The sequence below is a fragment of the Hippoglossus stenolepis genome, chromosome 22, assembly GCF_022539355.2.
Source record: "Hippoglossus stenolepis isolate QCI-W04-F060 chromosome 22, HSTE1.2, whole genome shotgun sequence".
In the NCBI taxonomy this organism is placed as follows: domain Eukaryota; kingdom Metazoa; phylum Chordata; class Actinopteri; order Pleuronectiformes; family Pleuronectidae; genus Hippoglossus; species Hippoglossus stenolepis.
This window is the reverse complement of record NC_061504.1, coordinates 15,498,573-15,519,829: the sequence shown is the minus strand read 5'-3', so window position 1 is coordinate 15,519,829 and position 21,257 is coordinate 15,498,573. Positions and strand designations below refer to the sequence as shown.

Genomic DNA, 21,257 nt, shown 5'->3' with positions numbered 1-21,257 from the left:
ATCAGTAAGTGACTGCAGCTGTGTTTCCTTCAGTCAGGAGGACAGACTCAGGGACACTGTGTTATATCATGACTTCAGCACATGCACTTGTTGCACTGGGTGATAAAGTCAAGGCTCCTTCACAAGAGACACTGAACTGTTGTCTCTCACATCAGCAGCACATCTCTAACGCCCCCTGCTGGTTTTTACTGTCTCAGCTTTCTCTTCACTATCTCAGAGTCTCTGACAAACATGTGATCATTAAAACACTGGAGTGAACATTTAAAAGAGAGTTTGATTTGCTCTCAGTGTGTTGACATGTGGAGTCACTTCATACTCACATCTTTTACAAACTACTTATGTCACTTCTCAGGTTCTTCTCTTGTTCCTCCTGGTGCTCTTAACACTGTCACATGTTGTTTGTACTGTCACAGTTCTCATCCATATGTTTCTATCCTCTCCTGTATTCGTCTTGTTCTTCTGTCAGACTCCGGGTGTTGGTGCTGGGTGTGTGTGAAGATTAATATAAAGTTTAAGACCTGCCACCTAAATTAAAAAAGAATGATTTCATCATAATAGTATGTACAATTCCAAATAAAATACATGTTTAATATCATAGATTATTCATAATATTATGATATTGTCCATATTAGAAATGATTATTGCTAATACTACTCAATTGCTGATAGAGTTGTTATTATCAGAGTTTTTAAACTGTCATTAATCATACAGATAGTGTTGTAATAATCTGGGTGATGAGGCCAACACATTTCATATATAGTATAAGATAATTATGAATTAATGACTTATGGAGAAGGGGTGAAATTACATATATTCTTCTCACTCCTTTTATTTTGAAGCTCACGCGGGACTTCCCGTCGCGTGGCTCGCTCTCACGTCAGCTTGACTTCGCTCCTGCGCGTCTTTAGTTTGGATGAAAACTCGAGTCTCGGTTTTATTTCAATGAGAAGTTGCTCGTGGGCCATGACGCTGCGTCGGACTCAGCTCGCAGCGGCCGCACCGACGCGCTCCGGACATATTCACTGAAGTTCCTGCGAAGAAAAAACCGTGAGTTTCACCAAGTTTCCGACAAAAGTTTGTTTTTCCCGTCGCTTTCCAACGCAGTTAGTTTAACGCTTGTTTTGGCTTCGCTAGCTTAACTTTACGCACTGTTAACGTGTTTTTGTTAGCTAACGTCTTAACTTAGCTCTTTATGTACAGTCAACTTGTTTTAATGTGTCACTTAAAACTTATTTTAATGGGTTTTTACAATTTGCTCAGTGTTTGTGGTGATTTAAGTTATTTTATATTCAACCCCAAAATCCAAAAGTGTCTGTTTCATAATTTATGGTTTATTTTACGTACACTGTTCAAGAAAGGCAAAGAAAATATACAGAGTACAAACTTCTAAATTCACATCAGTTGTAGAGAAAGGATTTAATTTTTAATTATCCTCAGATGTGGACATAATCTTTTCAATATGTTGAATTATTCTTACTTTGTTATGTTTGTTTTTTTTATTTAACCAGAGATGTTCCCGATATCTTTCTCCCCCGTCCTGATATCGATACCTAGCCTTTGCACATTGGCTGATATCGAGTTATGCATTTGATAAATAACTCGTACGATGTATTTGAACAGATATGTGGAAGTAATGGTAGCTATCGTTGTTGTTTGGCCTCGGCCCCTAATTATCTAGTTTTGGGAGTCGCAACTGAAAAGGAAAACAAATTAATAAATCTACAATTACGCAACTGTCCCCATCCGACGTTTGACCTCATCCCCAAGTGTTTTCTCACATGGGCTCACTCGGGGGGGGTGCTCCTAAGAATGTCCACTGCAATTGACTCGGACATTTGCGTTTTTCCAACACAGCCCCGGGATATTATCCGGAGTTAAGTGCTAGTCTGAAAACATCTTAATACACTTTAAACACGTGGTATTGGATCAGTACATGTATTCACGTACTAGCAGATCCCCGACCTGGTGTATTTTCCGCAGTATCCGAATTGAACCAGAGCTGATTCATGCAGCACGCGTGTCCGTTAAGGTCGAAGCCAAGAAGTGAGTCATCGTGGTGAACCCGGGTTTGAGTCCCAGCATCAGTGACTCCAGAGGAGACGGTAGCAGGCAGCAGTTTAAATCTGCTTCTGCTCCAGAGTCGGCTTTTCTTTCTTTCTTTTTTATCAGTCTCAGGCTTGTGCAGCTTTTTGTTTTGGGTTGAAACCTCTGCGGCACCGAGTCGTTCAGGAAAAACCTCGTCCCCGAGGCGCTGGCCGACCTGCTGGCCGCCCTCCACCCCTCAATATGTCTGCTGGTGGGGTCCGGGCTTCCAGGCACAGAAAGTGAAAACAAAAGGATTTTTATTTCCCTCTCCGGTAATATAACCATATTTGTATCCTCCGCCACACTTTACACAGCTAATGGTCCACAGCGCGGGGGAATCCGTGCTGGTGGATATTTGCTTGCACAGCTATATTTAATGTTACAGTGGGAAAATGAGAATAATAAAACACTTGGTAAATAAATGTAATCTCCTGGCTCAGGCTGCAGGCGTGTGTTTGTGCCAAACTTATCCTGCTGTAATATCGCTTTTTAGATTTTTGTTTTCCACTATATTTGACATTTGAGCACTTTTTCCATCTCGTGCACCTTTTTCTTTCCTTGACATTTACATTCCTGACATTCTTGGCACTGAACTTCCCTGGCTGCTGTGTTTTGAGTGAAGGGAGGTGTCACTGGAAAGTCGTGAGCTATACTGGGATGTTTGCACACTTCTGAAATTAGATTAAAACGGTTTTGTTTTTGCAGGAACATTATTAAAGATCAGGGTTGAGCTGTAAGTTCCTCCCTAACTTGAGGAAGGTTGAATCTGGCTTTTAGAGTTGGACGTTTGGAGCTGTTAGTGGGGTCGGTGCTGGGATCACTGGGAAGTGGCAGTTTCGGACTAAAAGAGGAAGATATTTTTTGGCATGAATGTGCCAGGAAACGCTTCCTGACAGCAGAGTGAAGGTCTTCCTGAGTTTGGTTGATGCCTCCGTTTCAAGGCCTGTTTACGCTTTTCAGCTCATTCGTGTAAAACTCATTTAACTCTGCAGTATTTTTTACTTCTGATGCCTTTTTGAACATGACTAAGATTTCATGCTTTTATGCGTGAATCTTTATAACAAAAGCAGAAAGGGCTGTTTTTCTTGGCTTCCTCTCTCCCCTTTTCCATCATCCTCTTTCCCCCCGCGCGCTCCAGTGTGATTTTCTGACTATGATGTAGTCGGAGCCACGTGGAAAAATCTGCAATAACTAGGGATCAGTGTGGCAGAGCTGCCATGTGAGTCTGTGAAAGACAAAGACTTGTTTGTGCAGTGTCTCGATGCTGCTGCTGCCGCTGCTGCTGCTGCAGTGAGGAAATAAAGCAGCAGTTTAAAGCCTGAGCTGTTGTTTCTGTCAAACAGTCTGACCTCACAGCAGCCCAGACTAAAGGTCCACTCCACCATCTCTCATGGGGATGTGTAAACAAGGGCCGGGTGTTTGACTGGAGGCTGGATTTCACGTGGCACCGACTTCCAAAGGTCTCTGACTGGATTCATGTCCATTTTAACTCCTGCTTCTGAAACTGTGTGAGGTGACATGATGTGTCAGTTAAATCGATCATCTACGATTTAGATTCACTACTTGCTTCTAGGCTTCACTGACTGCCATCATCGCTCTTTATAATACTACTGATAGTTGATAAAGTTTCACTGATCTAACTTCAAATCAGATCAAAATACGAGGCACTGTTGTGTTTGAGCAGTTTTTTTTTAATATAAACTTTTTGGGCAGTTTTTGTAATTCCCTCCAAATCCAATAAAGGTCGACTGATATCTCTGCAACTTGGAAAGCTCAGATTTCCAAATGAAAACACAGATGTGCTGTTGGCTTGGCCGGATGCAGTAATGAGATCGGACTTTTAATATCGGGCCCCATTGGCAAACTGTACATCGATCAAATGCCACTGGAGGCCGGTGGTTTAAGAGAAGAAGCAGCACAACAAACATCTCAAGATGCTGTGTGGTGTAATGAATACTATGAGAATTTAATTTAAAACCTGTCAGCAGCTGTATTTAAAGCCTCTTACAGATTACTGGAGGTTGCTCGGCGTCGTTCACATCAGAAGTTACTCGCTGTAACTCTAAACGCTTATTACTCCTACTAATTGTGTGACTGTGCCTCTCGGCTGCTGAATGCTCCTGCTGTTACTACTTTGGGTTCATCTGAGATACACATCTGCATCACAGCTGAAGCACGACTGTCTGAGGCAGCAGCAGAGTGTGTGTCTGTGTCCCTCCCCCTCTGTATCTTTTCCATACCATGTCCTCACCATCTGGTTAAAGTTAAAACAAACTCACATCATTAGAATAAATCAAGTTTGACTCTCGAACAGATTCATCTAAAATGTGTAAATATTACTGCAGTCAGATATTTAATATTTAGACCATTGATGCCTTTTATTTAAGTTATATATTTAAGTTAGTTTGAGCGTTGTCCTGTGGGTGACTCTTTGTTGTTTTCACGTTTGTTGCCTGGTTGTCAGTGTTGACAATTAGAGAAATAGCCTCATGTATTAAGTCCTGGCTGGATTGTGAGTGTGTGTGTGTGAGGTGGGGGGGGTCACAGAGGTCGATGGAGATGTTGGTACCAGGCGTCAGTGTTTTGTTTTTGGGAGAACTAACCTGCTCAGGAATGTGCGTGGCGCTCACTCCTCCGCGGTGGCGTCATCAATCATGATTACTTCACTCTTCATCACGTGGACCCTCGTCTGTGGGCTCCTCTCCTCAGGTTTTAAGTGTTTCATGTGATAAGATGTGCAAAATGTCTCTGTCTCTTAACTTAACCTGCAGAGACCCTGTATGCAGGATGGCTGAATGGAGCATATGATGGCTCACACTGGTTTTCCTCTCTTCCTGCCATTTGTTGTTGTGAGCATTCACACTGAGATAGAAAACATTTGAATTCACAACAAACATTTTGGAGAAGCTGTAGATTTCTCTCTCCGGGTGAAAGCAGCTGAGCAAATACAGCTTCCACCCTGTTGAGGGTGACTGATGCTTTTCCATCATTCTCCGGAAATACCTGTGGAGGAAAACGAATCAGTAGTAAGATGTCGCATCTGTGGCTTTCCTCCGCCCTGGAACCCCCCCCATGGGAACTGTAAAATATAATTGGAAAGCGAGTTGTTTTATTTTGATATTTTCTTGAGCGTGGTCTTTGGCTTTAAATGTCTCGTGTGCACGTGCATGACCAGTATTCAGTTCACGATCTATTCGGATATGTTGATGGAGCTTTGCAGGAGCGTGCATGTAGTTTGGAAAAGAAACTTGCTCCTGATTCTGTGGAATTAAGGCGACGGAGAACTTAAAGGCCCCATTGTCTTAACTGCAGACCCCACCCCCCCACCATTGGTTTAATTACCCTCGTCATGCCCGTTTCTTACCCTGCTAGGTGTGACACTGTGACCCCGGAGAGGGAGGAAATTAAGTCTGCAGACCCTGCCCCCCCCCAGTCTCCTACCATGGGACGTCTGAACAAGCAGAGCCTCTGTTTTTATGTTGTTAGTTCTGGGTTTTAGCTGCTGTATCCACACAAACTCCACACTGTCTTCAACCTCAGCAAATCAGATTCCATTTGAGGTGATAAGTGCTCGTTGCAAAGTGAAGTAGAGACATGTGACGGGTGTTTGAAGCGGTCATGGGGAAACCGTCCAACTTTGTTGTGGAAGTTTGAGATGCCAAACATGCCGATGCTACGAGCGCCTGAGACCCCTGGGAGAATGGTGTCATTATTCCAGACGGGGGCTCTGCCCACAAGCAACCCATGATTGCTCCGCCGCCGGAAGTGAGGCCTGCTGGGTAAAAAAAGCCCCGGGGATCACTTTTGTTTTTTGTCTCTCAAGCAGCCGGGTTATTGTGACACAAAGTGCAGGGTTAATTTGATGCAGCAGCCAGGGGAGAGGGAAGAATGTGCGCTAGTATCACAACATGATTAGCGATAACCCTGTTAAACTTTTTTCCCATGGAAATGTGAAAAACATAGAAGCAGGCTTTGTAGTTTGAAAGTGATGCTTGCGTAGGAGCAAGTTAATACAGTGAACAATAAAGAATAAGAGGGAATAGAGTGACAACTGTTTTCAGTATTGACTGATGTCTTCACATTTAAACCCCAGGAGTCCAAATATATTCAGTTTACAGTCACACAAGACAAAGAAGGAACTTTTTTTTGTTTTCTGTTTTTGTGTAGTTTCCATAAATAAGGTTAGTTTACTAGTTTAATTTGCAAAAAGCTCGTCAGCAGAGAAAACCATTTCCCTGCTGTTGCAGACGTCCATTAGTTTGCTACTGTAAATTTTGGGAAACTCTCTGTTCTTTGATATATTGTCTTTGGCAGATTGTTTATGAGTCTTCTTTCTCTTTTTCCCTCTCATCTCCTTCTTTTAAAAACCTGCCTCCTTCTCTTCTGCAGATTCATTGAAGCGAAGATGATGATGTCCGATGCCAGTGACATGTTGGCAGCTGCCCTGGAGCAGATGGATGGGATCATAGCAGGTAACCGCACTGCACACTGTACACTTTAAGACCTGGCCACAGCACTTGAGGTGGTGGGCATGGTATATACTGTGGGGTCCGGCCACATCTGGAAGTCATTTCATTGCAAGCTGGAAATTCTGCTTCCAGTGGACGGCAACAAAATGTGCCCTTCTCTCCCTCCTGAAGTTTAATGCAATCCTCCTGAATATACATAAGTAGTACAAAATGGTGCTGCTGGATCCCTCGTCACTGGCTCTTTCTGTCCCAACCACGAGGAAAGAAAGTTTCCATTGTCCCAGCAGTGACGGAAGCTAATGATTATTCAAGCTCTGAGAGTTTGGAAGACGAACTCCTGCTCTGGAACTTTTGGCCACCCGCTGTATACTTGTGCTGCAGCAGATGAGCAGAGCAGGCTCCAGCGTCAGAGTCCCCTACTTTTCCGCCGATGTGTGTAATTATAGCGCTGACCTTTCCAATAGGAGCACGGCGGCTGATCACATGATGCCGAGTCCCCACTGTTTCCACAGAAACCACAGCCATCATCGAGCCCCAGTCCCTCGCTACTGTGTGCAGTACCGTGATTGTTTGGATATTAATTCACTTAGCTCCCTCTTTGTTACCACTGGACATCTTCATCACGGCTGAGGTTCCAGTCACATGATAGATGGTGCGAAGTGGTCCCAAGCACACGATGGGAACATTGTGCTCTCGAGTTCAGTCAACACGCTGCTGCTGCTGCTTGTTCCAAGAATATCAGAAAATGTGTTTTCAGCGCATACAGGAGAAAATGTAATTGTCATTATTCAATTATACTGTCATATGATGCCTTATTGGATCATGTGCTCGCCCATTATGTCTGTGGAGAGAACCAACAAGTGGCTAGATATAGTTGCTGTCCTGTTATTTTCCTTAAACTTGGTCGTGTTGGAGTAAAATTACAGATAAACTCAGCTCAGTGTCTTCAGAGTGAAACATTCAGAGCTATTTGGAAAACAAAATGGTCACTCAGAGGCCAAAATGCTTCTTAAATGAAAATATTAAAAGGATTTAATATCAGGTTTTAGTGTTTACATTGTTTTATTCATTCCAATTTCATGCATGATACACAGGAGATGCCATTAAAGACCTACGATTTGCACAGTGATGTCTGATGTTAATTCTTTTGCATTTCTGTGAATCAGTAAGTGAGAACAAGCAGAGATGTTCACATGCAAACACTTCAGTGTGTGTCTGTACCCATGTATATTTACTGTGGGAATCAGGCTTCTGCTTCTGCATTCAATGATGTCTAAATCAAACCCACATGCATCAGTTGTGAGTTTTCAGTTGTGTTATGTTTCGGACCCTTTTGTTAAACGACATCCACACAACTTGGAGTTCAGAAGAAAGAAGTAAACATACATTTGCACAAATGGTAAAATTTACAGCTTCGACTTGTCCCTGTTTTCTCCACCACAACCACAGATCAACCAGCTTCGGTCATAAATTCTTCTCGTTAGTCATAGTCTGCCATCTTGTCTGTGAGAACCCAACACATTAGATTTTCATTATGACTTTCATACCACACTAATGAGAGACTGTGATTCCACAACCTCACTGTTTTTATGATATTGTGAAATAGTCACTTTCTTCCATCCGCGCTTCCCAAGGCTCCAAGGCGATGGATTACTCCAACGGGCTCTTCGACTGCCAGTCGCCCACCTCACCTTTCATGGGGGGCCTCCGGGTGCTGCACCTCCTTGAGGACCTGCGGGCGGCACTGGAGCTCATGGACAACGAGGAGAGGGACAACCTGCGCTGTCAGATCCCCGATTCCACCGCAGAGGGGTTGGCAGAGTGGCTGCACGGAGGGATGGTAATAATAAAGGCCTTTATAGCTTTCGGTGTTTTTTGGGTGTGGGTGGCTGCAGGAAAAGTGATACAGCAAAAAATACTGTCAAAGAAAAAGTCCTGAATTTGTTTTTTTTTGTCTCTTTCAAAACAAAACCAATAAGATTGTAGTTACAGTACTGGGTTGATATGTATTTGTAAGAGTAGAAGTACGGTTCAAATCTGTCCTTGCATACAGATCAATGTGTATTCAAGAAGTTTAAATATATACGCCTCCTATATGCATTTTTACCTTTGTACCCAACATCTGGATAGTGTGAATCTCAAACCGCCTCCTCCGCTTGTTTGAGTCTTCGGGTTTCATTCCACCTCCACTGTCTCCTGGAGGCTTTTACTCTCCAGGCCGGATACTAATCAGACCCGGCCAAGACACACAAACTGAGGCAATGATTTAAAAAATGGTTTCTCTGATTCCTCTTGTCATTCACCACAGAGGGCGAACATCATCATGAATCATAACAGTCAAAGTTGATTTAACAAAAAAAAAACGAGAAACTCACTTTTATATCTGTCTCTGCAGCTCAGCAGGATAATGAGCTGTAAGTTTGCACAGTGCAGTTTTTAGACGTCACCTGGTTTGAGTTATTCTCTGATCTGCTTTGCATCTCTTGATCGTGTTCCACTGCCCATACAGTGACTCTGTTTATTGTGCGAGTGCTGTTATGACGTGCCGAGTGAGTGATGAGACTTTCTATAGGCGTCCGGCTGAAAATACTTTCCATCTTCTTAAACTCGAGGCTCTTTGTTTTTCTTCCCTCACGCACTCTCGTCTCTCCACGTGTGATATTCGAGCGTGCAGTTTGCTTTTGATTCAATTTTTCAAATAACTTCCATGTGAGAACAGTGACTGACCCTCGCATGCTTTCTGGAAAAGTCAAATCGGTTGTTTTTTCCTTCCAGGGGGAAACCCTGTGAGTTCACTGTCACAAAGGTTAGAGGATGTAGTTGTACAATATTCTACGAGATCTATGTGGCTCAAGGGTGAAGGGTATTTAGTTTTGGCCTCTTTAGCCAGATTCGTATTTCAACATGACAGCTGGAGGCCTCCACTCTGCTTTTCTTTCATGAACTCTCTCAAATCAACTTGTGCTATTTCTGATTTCAGGCCAACGGACTCGGCGCAGACGCACTGAACCAAGATCGTCTGTCGCGGCTGGAGAGTGACAAAGAGTGTCTTATTCTCCAGGTAAACAAGTTTGTGTGATGAGCTCTGTCAAAGGGGCCGAGTCTTGTTTTTGTCTCATCGTTTCAAAGAAATACTCAACAGATTTTAAGAAATATGAACAAAGGATTCGTGTTTAATGCTGACATCAACCCACAGCGACACCATGTGACCCTTTTATAAAGAACTTAACATAGTTTCCTAATAACATTCAAACCTGCTGCATAGATTCAAACCATCTGGATTCCATTTAAATGTAAAGTTTGTTCAGTATTAACCAAATTAGCACCTTTTTTAATATTCTTGGCAGCAGTGAAAAAGTTTCCATAAAGTACTGCAACTATTAAACATAATTTTTGTGCCATTGCATCTATTTTGGGTCATGACAGTGACTCATTGTGGAAATCATTAATATCCTTGAAAGCTTGATTCCAACCAAATTAATACTTAATAAAATTATGTATTCATAAGTAAATAATGTTAGAATTAGATTATTCAGACTTTAATTGCCAAAAAACCCAGTTAATCTGTGTTTTAATATGACATAACAGAAATCTCATGTGAAAGAAGTAGAATATAAAAAGCTGATAATAAAAGATGTCTCCTCACTGTGCAGGTCAGTGTTCTGACAGACCAGGTGGAGGTGCAGGGCGAAAAGATTCGAGACCTTGACTCTTGTCTTGATCATCACCGGGAGAAACTCAATGCTACTGAGGAGCTTCTTCAACTGGTACGAAGTCAATACTTCAAATGTGAAATCGAGATGAATGGAAATCAACACCCAGTTTTCTCGAGCTTCTGTAAATCTGTAAATATCCTAAAGTTTCCCTCTGGCTCTACAGGAGCTGCTGAACCGATCGGCGCTGGAGACCCAGAAGCTGGAGCTGATGACCGAGGTGTCAAGTCTGAAGCTGAAGCTAACGACTGTGGAGCGAGACCACAGGGACCATGAGGTAGACTGTCGCCTGTGAAATAGAGCAGAGATGGAGCGATGTTCTCAGTTTGCACCTGCACCACGTTCCATGTCTGAATCCTGGCGGCCGCCCAGTTATTGTTTTTGAGTCACAAAGGTTCGTCTCACTCGGCTGGACGACCCGGAGCTGTCATGTGGTGCAGGGTGAACTTCTTCAACGTTTACAAAAGAGGCTTAAACTCCTCGTGTGCTCCGGCAGCTGCTTCCTGCCCGAACCCCCCCCCCCACCCATCCATACCTCCCACCCTGTCCTCCCCCTCTCTAACAGTTTCCATACATTCTGTCCACCAGCAGGAACATATACATTTGGAGAATATTATGTGGACTTTCCAGGCAGTAAAAAGCTTCAGGGGATTTTTTTTTTTCTGCAACTGTTCATAATTATTGTAGTTTCCATTGAGCCTCCATTATAGAAAGTTTACGTTAATCCCATCTAAGCATTGCCGACCCGTTGTGATCGCTGTATTTATTTAAACATTAGAGCCTAATTGACAAAATGGAAAACTCACTACTTCTTCAAAACAGAACAAGCTGCTGGAGTCAGTGCAGCTTACTATACAAAATCCTGTTCACGCCATATACATGTGTGTGTCCATATGTGATCATTATTACATTCATATACAATCAATTATTTGTGTTTATCGGAAGATATATTGACAACAGACACTTCTATTATCTCAGACTGGGTAAAAGCAACATACCTTTGTTCTTCCTGAACAGAAATGACGAACGTGTTTATTTGCATATCGAGCAAGGAGAGTGCGATCGGATCACAAGTGGTCACAGGAGACACGTTAGAGTGTGAAAGGAGGAGTGAATGTCTCAGGACAGATGTTAACACCAGGTCTGAACTGGGCCTTTGACATAATCCTATAAATTAATGTGGGGAAAACAATGTGGCTTTAAAATCCTCAAGTGTTTAATGGGGTGAAAGTAGGATCTTAATATCTGTACTGATTGTTCTCCCACGCTGTAACTGACCACGACGCTTCTTATTTAGATTCTTCTCCATGAGCTTCTCAGATTCTCTCCAGTGGGACGTCCGTCTGAAAATAAAGTTTGGTGCCTTTGGCAGGAATTCTACCCCCCCCCTTGTTCTTAAAAAGTTTTATTATCAGACATCTCCCCCGCGCAGTCTCCACAAACCTCCCCGGTGTAGGTTACTCTCCAAGTCCACTGGGTGATGTGAATTCTTTCCTCTTCCTCAGGGCCTGTACCAGGAAGTAACGGACCTGCGGTTCAGGGTGACTGACATGGAGAACGAACGGCTGCAGTGTGAGAAGAAACTCAAAGTTACCAAAGTGAGTGTTTGTAGTTCACAGGTCAGAATCGATTTTTCTCCTTTTTTAAAAATGCTTCATTACTTATTGAAAACCTTGTGATTTCTTTCCCTCCAATCGTGACTTTGTTTCTCTGCTCATTCCTCCCTGTTTCCATCCTCCCCCCTTCTCTCTCTCTCTCTCTCTCTCTCTCTCTTTTGTAAATTTAACATCTTCCCGCAACATGCTAACCTGTCAAGCGTCCAAAGTGGAACACTGAGCGGTTCACTGGAGCCGAGGTGAACAAGGTTTAATCTCCTGCTTGTCCTCTTCCTGTCTCTGGCCCTTAAGATCCTCTAAACCTTCCTCCACTGCTGCACTCTGCTTTCCTGACTCTCACCACACACTTGCTGTAAGTGCTTCCACCTGTAGTGGCTCCAGATTTGTACCAGGTTCAAATTTACAATCACAATGTGTTCCTCCACTTGTGAAGGGGAAACTGGTACATCTCCGTGATTCCAAATTAATCTTTTAACCTTCTGTTTGCAGGGACAGTTTGTGTCTGTCCTGTTTTCCAGTGTGTCCACTGTTCTGCATGCCGAACATGTTCTAGATTAGAAGACTAGAATCTAGATTACAGATGTAGTGAACAGCGTGAGCCTGCACTGAATCTCACTCCCACTCCCACTGGAGTTGTCGAGCACCCAAGATGGAGAACTTTGAAAATACTGCCGACCCAGTTTCAGATGGGAAAAACTCCAGAGCTGTGTTGTATGAGTGGAAAGAAGCTGAGACGTTTAGAAATGGATGACACAGGCACCTGCTTTGGGTGAAGGCGAAAACACTCGCTGTCACTAACAGAACCAGATCGTCTTAGAAATCAATCATCTTCCACTTTTTACTATTTCTCTTCTCGTTCGTAGTTTTTTCTGTTACTAGGCAACAAATTGCAGAGAAGACAAACTGCTTCCTGTTTACATTTACACACAAATGGTCACGTGATATGCATTTTCAGGTGTTAGTATTTAACAACCAGAAATGTATGTGTGTGTGTGTGTGTATATATCTCACAATTCCCCCCCCTTAGTGTATAAACAGAGAACAAAGAGTTAAAATACATCACTGACCTACAGACTAATTCCTACTAATGTCAGGTCAAAGGTCATTTCACTGATTATACACATGACATTTCCTTCACTGCGTTCTGCGAAACGTCTCTGAAGGAACTCTGGGTTTGAAACGAGTTCAGTGAGTTGACACAGACAGACTGACTGACTCCAGCTCTGTCGGCACAGTGATGCTTTGAGCTACGTGCTAACATGCTCACAGTGACGGGGCGGACATGCTGATGTTTAGGAGGTTTAATACTTACCAGGTTCATCAGCTTAGTTTAGAGTGTTAGCATTCGATTATGTGCCAATCAGCACGAAACACAAAGTGCAGCTAAGGATGATGGGAATGGAAGAAATAAAAGCCTAGTTAAAACTGAAAAACCCAGACTAAATTTATTCTGTCCGTCTGTCAGAGTCTGATTCACAAAGTGACGAGAGAGCAATGATTTATTCTGTCGTCTGTCGCAGGACGAGCTGCAGCTTCTACAGAAGCAGCTGGACGAGCGAGAGCTGGAGCTGCGGAGGCTGAGGGACGAGGGCCGGCTGAAGGTGGAGGGAGGAGATGGAGGTGGGAGTTGTTTTTATTATCAATTGTCTGGAAGTTTCTTAAACTGTTTCATGCGGCTCAACTCCAATATCATACAAGGGGTTATGAAGATTAGAGAAATAGACATTTCACATTCCTAAAAACACCACCCCCCCTCCAGCAGCTTTCCTGAAGCAACAACGGTTTCTTACGTTCATCCCGAGTCCTCAGTTAATTATTTATTTTACTATCTAACATCTCACAGACGCTCCAAACTCATTTTGTTTTACCTAAATCCTTGTCAGTGTTCTTGTGCGGAGGCTCCATACCAAACACATGACTGTTGTACTTCCACCCTCTGCTGTCTTTATCTTATCTTCTCTGACGGTGGAGGAGGAATTCCATTTATTCAAAGCAGAGACTCGTATTCTGGTCTACGTGTAAACACTGGACAGTTTAACCTGACGTCCTTCAGACACAAACAGCATCAAACAAACGTCCTGATTTAATAATCTAACTGCAACCACATATTATGATTTTTGAAATAACTTAAACTCTGAACAAGACTCAGTTAGAAACTCTGTGTTTAGCTCTTGACCACTTGTATTTGGGTACAGAAACGAGCTTTAACACTGCATTGACATGTTATCACCTTATAAAGAAAGTCTATTTACGCATCCAGCAGATTGAGCAATATTATCCAAGTCCAAGATTTGGAAAATAATCTCTTTTCTAGCCGGCGATTAGAAAACTGAGACAGAACAAAAGTAATAAAAGCAGAAAAACAAACCTGATATAAGAAGCTGAATAAATTATGAATAATATTAATTGGTGCAGCTTTTAAAGAAGATAAAATCAGAACTTAAAGTTTAAAAAAAGATGAACTTCGTTTGGGTTGAACTACCGAGTGTTGGATGTTTTTAATTGTGCAGCATTTCTCATTAAAACCCACAGAAGGTGACCGACGCACTGAGGTCGACACGCTGAGCGTCAGAGGCTTCATTATTTCTGTTTGTTTATTATCTTGTGTCCAGATACAGAAATGTTGAAGGTGAGGAGGGTGTTGGAGACGCTGACGTCCGCCAACGACCAGAAGGTAAAGTGTCACGTGATGTTGTCATGAGCAGCTGATTTGATCAAAACAGACTTTACTGTAATTCCATCATGTTTATCCTCAGGAGAGACGGATTAAAGAGCTGGAGGAGTCGCTAACTAAGTGCAAGGAAGTGCAGGAGCTCGATAAAGGTGCGTTTAAATGTGACTCATCATCTAAACACATACTAATTTAACATGTGCATTTATGTCATTACATCAGTATTCAACTCCTCTGTTGCAACTTCACTTTGTGTTGAGATCAAGTCGCCAAAACATCTTTATTCTTGAGATCTCCGCCCGTAAACAGAAAATTCTTTCTCAATTATTTAATCGAGTACAAAACTCTCAAATATTTTGCGATTCCAGCTTCTTCATTGTGATAATTTGCAGCTTTTCTCTTTTTATATTTTCTTGTAAATTAATAATTTGACCATTTAACCGTTTATTTGGACAAAGCAAGACATTTGAAGAAGTAACCTTGAGCTCTGGGAAACTGACGCGTCTCTTCAGAGTTTTGCAGCATTTTAGACGAATGCCTTCATTCATTACTTTAAAAAGTATATTGCAGATTATCAATAATAGAAAATACTTTATGGTTCACTAGTTATTTTGGTACCAACTCACCTCTAACTAATATCAAGAATAAAACCCTTGAGAAAGAACATTTTGTTTCTGAGAAGATCATGTTTTCATATCCTGCTCATCTCCAGTAAACCATCTTTGAGTATAATAAAATAAAGAAGATTAATGGCGAGACTCAAACAGTTTGTCTAAGTCTCCCCCACATCCCAGCTGACCGTCCTCTCTGTCCTCTCTGTCCTCCCTCAGAGAAGTCGAAGGAAGACGACTATGACGATATCCCAGATGATCCCTCGGTTCCTGTGTCCATGGAGGTGGAGCAGGTCACGCTGGCGTTGGAGGGGGAGGCAGGAAGGAGCTTTGGCGAGGTAAACACAACCTCTGTCAAAACAATTCACACAGGATGAACCCCAGACTCTCCACTTCCTTTCAGAAAAAACAAATCAAAACAACTCAATCCCAACCTCCCACTCTGAAAATTGTTTCTCTGTGGAATCCAGAGCTTCTGTTCAAGTTTTTTATTTGTTGGGCTAAATGTTTTGCTCCCTGGAATACAAATGTTAAATTAACCCTATCTTTTTTCTGTCTGCCTCCCGTCTCAGTCAGTTCCGTGTATCGCTGTGTTGTCTGAGATGAACGAGCTGGACAGAGAACGACAGTTACAGACGCAAAGGTAAAACTCACCTGATTTCATATCTAATCATTTTTCACTACATGTTGCTTTATTTAGAATAGAATACAAATTGACAGACTTTCTAAAAGTTCACAGTCGGCCTTGAAGAAACAAAACTTTTCATTTTCAGATTTTTATTATTTTGTAAATCAAAAACTAAAAAAAAGTTATTCTAGTCAGTGAAACCGTTTTTTGTTATTCTCATTCCCTGATCAATTTCTGGTTTTAATAAAATGTTTCAGATTTATTTTATTTATAATTATTTTCTCTGTTTAACCTCCATATTAGTCAACAGTTTCACATTTAAAAGAGTTCAAGACTCGTGAGTCACGTGTTCTTGACTCGATCTTCTTCTTGTTGTTTCAGCTCGACCGTGACCAGCAGCAGTGACCAGGTAAGACTCCGTCACACGTTGAGTCTCCAGTCAGACATCTGCCTGATTAAATCACGTCTTCACTCAAAGCTCAAACATTCAGACGTGTCTTCTCTTGACCTTTTTGAATGTTGAGCGTAAACGATCCATGTGATTCCTGCTGGTTTCAGAGAATTCACATGAACCATCACATGTCCTGCACTTAGTCCTGCGCTGACACCTAGTGGTTGAATGGAGCAACTCAACTTTTACCTTCCTCTCTTTTCCTGCTTGGATTTAAAAGTGAAATCTTGTATCTTTGGCTTCATCTTATCTTCCGTCCTGTATTTTCCCTCCTAGACGATAAACCGAGCAGCAGCTGGTTCCCTCCCCCCCAGCAAATCAAACACCAGCAGTGAACAGGCGTTTGGTTCCAAGAAGAGTCGCTCCTCTTTTGGTCGAGGATTCCTGAAGCTGCGAGGAGGGAAGCAGGCGGCCAGCACCTCCAACCTCGGTGAGCTGAAACAAACCTGTGCCTGTTTTTAATCCTCTTGTATTATCGTCACATTGATTTTTGGTCATTTCAAAGTGTTTCATTGCTGATTCTGATGTTTCTTCCATGCCTCTGTAAATTGTGAAGATCGCAGCCGGAGCTCCAGTGCACCTGTGTTAGGTACAGTAGAGCAGAGTGGCCTTGTGGGCCTGCAGTATGGCTGCTCTGGATGATACAGCTGGATGCACCTGAAGGACCGACTGACACTGAAATATGATCAGAAAACTGTCTGATGAGAGACGGACGTTCACATTAGAAGCTGCTATTTAGAGCTGACTGTAAAATTGAGTTGGCGGTCACATGAATTTTCCAATTTCCCCAAACTGGAACTCATCTCTCCCACTATTCAGACACCACGTTATCACATTATCACTTTCTGGTCATGAACTCAGTGTCACTCTGTCCTACGATGGACAAACCAATGTTTCCCAACCTTTTTTCTTTTCTTGTGATGCCTCATCGCGTTTTGCAATGAGCCTCAAGAGGTGAAATTATCCCTCCATGAAAAGTTGGGAATCCTTGTTTTTCTAGTTTCTTCTTGTCTGAAATCATCCAGCTGTCCCTGATCCACGACGTCATAAACCATCTGCAATGAAGCCGCTGTGATCGTACGTGTCCGTGAAGTCGTGAACCGTCCGTACTGGTTGTGTTGTGGTGACTAACTGGTTCTCTGAATGGCTGACCTCAGCTGTGATGTAGTAAACCCTCGGTTCTGAGTGGTGGTGGGATGTCACATCTCGTATCATATACATGAATAATGTCCATGTTGTTATTTCTCCAGCTGAGACGGAACGTAAAGGCACAGATCACCTGGACTTGGCCGGCGTTCCTCCACAGAAATCCCACAATGCACCTCCCCTGGCGTCCTCACCAGAAACCAAAAAGAAGTCGAAAGGCTTCATGAAATTCTTTGGCAGGTAACACTGGAGTGTTTTCAGTAACGTCGGAGGATTCTCTTCATATTCATCATGTTTATACTGTGATGTTGATTTCACTCCTGCAGGCTGAAGAGGAGTCACTCCACCTCCTTCAACCTCGACGACGCAGCGGAGATGGAGTTCAGGAGGGGAGGAGTCAGAGCCACAGCCGGACCCCGACTCGGGTGGTCGCGAGAAGCTAAACACAAGTAAGAGTCGACATAATTCACATCAGGCGTCTTTTCAAAACACTTGACAGGCGAGAACAAGAGTTAAGAGTTTATAGAAACAACGGGATTCTGGGAAATGTTGTAATTTCATTGTTGCCATCTGGAACAAGATTATTAGATTATATACTATTTTATTTTTTTAAATATAAAGACAGAAATATATTATCTGCTGGTCGTCATCAGGTAAAGTTTACTTTTTTCTAAGTGACTGTAATCCTTCATTTTCCTCTCGTCGATGTTCTCTCTTCTGCTCAGTGCTGTCGATGTTCCTTTCTCCCGCTGGAGCAAAGAGGAAGTTTACGAGTGGCTGCACGAACAAGGCCTCGGGTTATACGCTGCTCAGGGTCAGAACTGGATCAAATCAGGGCAAACGCTGCTGCAGGCGTCACAGCACGACGTGGAGAAGGTAGGGAGAAACATCCTAATCAGGCTGAAGTTTTAACCTCCAGAAACTCTGTGTTTGAATGTTTCTTCACGATTGGAACGAGGGCAAAGAGAAGAGATGCTCCGCTGGTTTCCTGTGACGGATGTTTCCTGTTTCCTCCTCTGATCAGGAGCTGGGCATCAGGCAGCCTCTCCACAGGAAGAAGCTGCAGCTGGCTCTACAGGCGCTCGGCTCAGATGAGGACGACCTGAAGGGCAAACTGGACCACAACTGGGTGACCAGTCAGTGACACATCATCCACAGTACCTGTTGCCTGTCAGCCACGACCTTTTCATTCAGATTCAACACACGCTGTGTTTCTTTGTTTCAGGATGGCTGGATGACATCGGCCTCCCGCAGTACAAGAGTCACTTCGATGAGGCTCGTGTTGACGGACGGATGCTGGACCACATGACAGTGGTGAGCCGCCGCCGCCGCCTTTTCAAGCCTCGTCACACTGCAGTGGAGCTGTTAATATACTGACCACAGGGGACGTGTCTGTGTGGTGACTCTGTGGTGTTTGTTCGCAGGAGGACTTGTTGTCTCTGAAGGTCGGCAGCGTTCTCCATCACCTCGGCATCAAACGAGCCATTCAGGTCCTCCGCCTCAACTCCTACGAAGCAAACTGCCTCAGGCGACGACCGTCCGACGAGGTATCACTCCAGACACCACATCGTGTTTCCTATTTGAAAATATGTATTTGTACTTATTTAAAATCTATATTTTGATTCCCTCGTCCAGAACAACATGACTCCGGCTGAGATCTCCCAGTGGACGAACCACCGAGTGATGGAGTGGCTCCGATCGGTGGACCTGGCCGAGTACGCTCCGAACCTGAGAGGCAGCGGCGTTCATGGAGGACTGATGGTGAGCGAGTCACAGCTCCAGGATCAGATGATCGTTTAGATACAATTATATTAATTCACAAATCCAATTCTATAAATGGATAATCGTCGGAACAAATTTGAAAAAACAAAAATAAGGCAACAAAAATAACTTCAGCGAACCAAGAAGAGAAAATAGGGACAATTGATTGGCTCTGTATTAGTTTATTGGTTTATTTAATTTTCCAATACAACATCAAACTTTCATCAGGCACAATAAGTCCCCGATCAGCTGCATCATCGTCCTGATGTTTAAACAATCCAACATCTAAGATGAGTCACAACTAGAGACTGAAGTTCTCTCTCACGTGATGTGAGCACGACAACAGCATCAAAAATACTTTCCTCCCTTCAGACCGATGATGATGTTTCCTCTGATATCTCTGTGCTCTCCAGGTGCTGGAGCCGCGCTTCAATGTGGAAGCTCTCGCTCTCCTGCTCAACATCCCCCCCAACAAAACCCTGCTGAGACGCCACCTGGCCACACACTTCCACCTGCTCGTCGGCTCGGAGGCTCAGCGGCTCAAACAGGACTGTCTGGAAAACCCAGACTACACCGTCCTCAGCGCCACCGCCAAGGTCAAGGTAACGAATCCCCGTCTGCCACCGTGGCTACTTTACATTTCATTTAGCTGATGCTTTTACAATAAGTGCATTCAAACACAGAACAACAAGACAAAGAATAAACCTCTTGAACATGTGACACCGTCTGTTTCACTCTCAGCCTCGCCGGATGTCGTTCGGTGGGTTTGGAACTCTGAGGAGGAAACGTCAGGACGACAACGAGGAGTACGTCTGCCCCATGAACGTGGAAATGCCCAAAAGCAGCAGCTTCCAGACGGGGGTCCGGATCTACGAGGACCACCTGGACCACCTGGAACAGGTACAGAGATCAACACTCCTGCTTCTGTTCCCTATCAAACTTCTTCTTGACATATCTCTGTGTGCTGTGTGGCAGATGGAAGACTCCGAGGGGACAGTGCGGCAGATCGGAGCGTTTTCCGAGGGAATCAACAACCTGACGGTGAGAGTCTGAGCTGCTGCAGCGAGTTGGCTGAAGAGCGATGCACTGACCTGAGGCTTGTGTTTCAGAACATGCTGAAGGGCGACGGGTTCTTCCAGGAAACCTCCGTCTGTCATCCAGACGTCGACGCAGCAGAAACACACGACAGCTCCAACGCGTGAAGCTGAACTTTGGTTCAAAAGAACAATTCTGTGGCGACGTCGTCCTCAAACGTCCCAGATAACGACCACGTGAGACCTTTTCACAGTGATGTTCAGTTAGTCTCTGATATTTATTGAAGCTGTGTCAGTTATAATGCATGAACTTCAAATTCAAGGTTTGCATTAATGTGCCTGCATTTATTTTTATTACTCTAGTAGTCAGTGAGTTAACTTTAAGATGTTTGTCTTATTTTAAAGAAATCTCACTCGAGTGTTTGTCCACAACTGCAGTCAAATGATTGTTGTGGTACGTTAACTTTTTTAAAGTTAATTCAAAGGATTGACGTCAAACTGTTTAGATTTGTCTCTCTTTTTAAAGAGTGTCGGGTTCGACGTGTTTTAAAGTAGTTGTTTCCACTTGTATCATCCAGGACACTGTTTAAACATCAGCATCACACACACACAGTATTAAGGTTGAGACAAATCTGAAAACTCAAACGTGTGTTGTGGTCAGACACCACAACACACGTTTTATAACATTGTGAGAAACTTGTGTATTTGCTTTCTCACCAGGAAACAAGGTTAGGAGATGAAAATCACTCACGTCCGTATCAAAAAATAAAGCTCACTTTGAATATTGTTCACCACAAAAACGTAAAATCACTATTAGAATTTGGGGTAAAGATAAATAAACGTTTAGCTTCATGTTTACCAGACGGATGTGAGTGGTTTTAATCTTCAACATGAAACTGTTCAAAACCAAAGTCTTTGTTTCTATAAAGAAATTCACCAAATGTTTTCTTCTTCTATGTTGTTTTTCAATTTTTGCTAATAAAAATGAAAAAATCTATTTTCTTTGTCTTTACTCTTATTAACATCACTCACTACATATCCCACAATGCATCCTTGTTGACAGTCGATGGTC

The 21,257-nt window shown here is 43.1% G+C and overlaps 1 protein-coding gene across 3 annotated transcripts; it reads left to right on the top strand.

The window, feature by feature from the left end:
- The first annotated feature begins 879 nt into the window (after positions 1–879).
- LOC118101499 (liprin-beta-1) lies at positions 880–21,182 on the top strand. Of its 3 annotated transcripts, none has more exons than XM_035147364.2 (26): positions 880–1,047; positions 6,475–6,557; positions 8,189–8,394; positions 9,535–9,615; positions 10,208–10,321; positions 10,434–10,544; positions 11,773–11,865; positions 13,404–13,503; positions 14,496–14,557; positions 14,640–14,706; positions 15,385–15,503; positions 15,738–15,808; positions 16,175–16,202; positions 16,521–16,674; positions 16,801–16,833; positions 17,495–17,630; positions 17,717–17,839; positions 18,116–18,266; positions 18,415–18,526; positions 18,616–18,704; positions 18,815–18,937; positions 19,026–19,151; positions 19,565–19,753; positions 19,893–20,051; positions 20,127–20,192; positions 20,261–21,182. In XM_035147364.2, the coding sequence occupies exons 2-26, from the start codon at positions 6,491–6,493 to the stop codon at positions 20,351–20,353; spliced, it is 2,673 nt and encodes an 890-aa protein (XP_035003255.1). In that variant the 5' UTR covers positions 880–1,047; positions 6,475–6,490; the 3' UTR covers positions 20,354–21,182. The 3 variants fall into 3 exon arrangements, with proteins under 3 accessions (XP_035003255.1, XP_035003256.1, XP_047194461.1); XM_047338505.1 differs by lacking the exon at positions 880–1,047 and adding an exon at positions 2,093–2,357; XM_035147365.2 differs by lacking the exon at positions 16,801–16,833 and having other exon boundaries at positions 882–1,047.
- The last annotated feature ends 75 nt before the right edge of the window (positions 21,183–21,257 follow it).

What these genes read in the sequence shown, in the direction of transcription:
- LOC118101499 (XM_035147364.2), top strand. Translation starts at nt 6,491, where the DNA reads ATGATGATGTCCGATGCCAGTGACATGTTGGCAGCTGCCCTGGAGCAG. An exon ending in CTGAGGAGCTTCTTCAACTG is followed by an intron (nt 10,322 to 10,433) that starts GTACGAAGTCAA and finishes CTGGCTCTACAG; the next exon opens with GAGCTGCTGAACCGATCGGC. An exon ending in ACCTGGACCACCTGGAACAG is followed by an intron (nt 20,052 to 20,126) that starts GTACAGAGATCA and finishes GCTGTGTGGCAG; the next exon opens with ATGGAAGACTCCGAGGGGAC.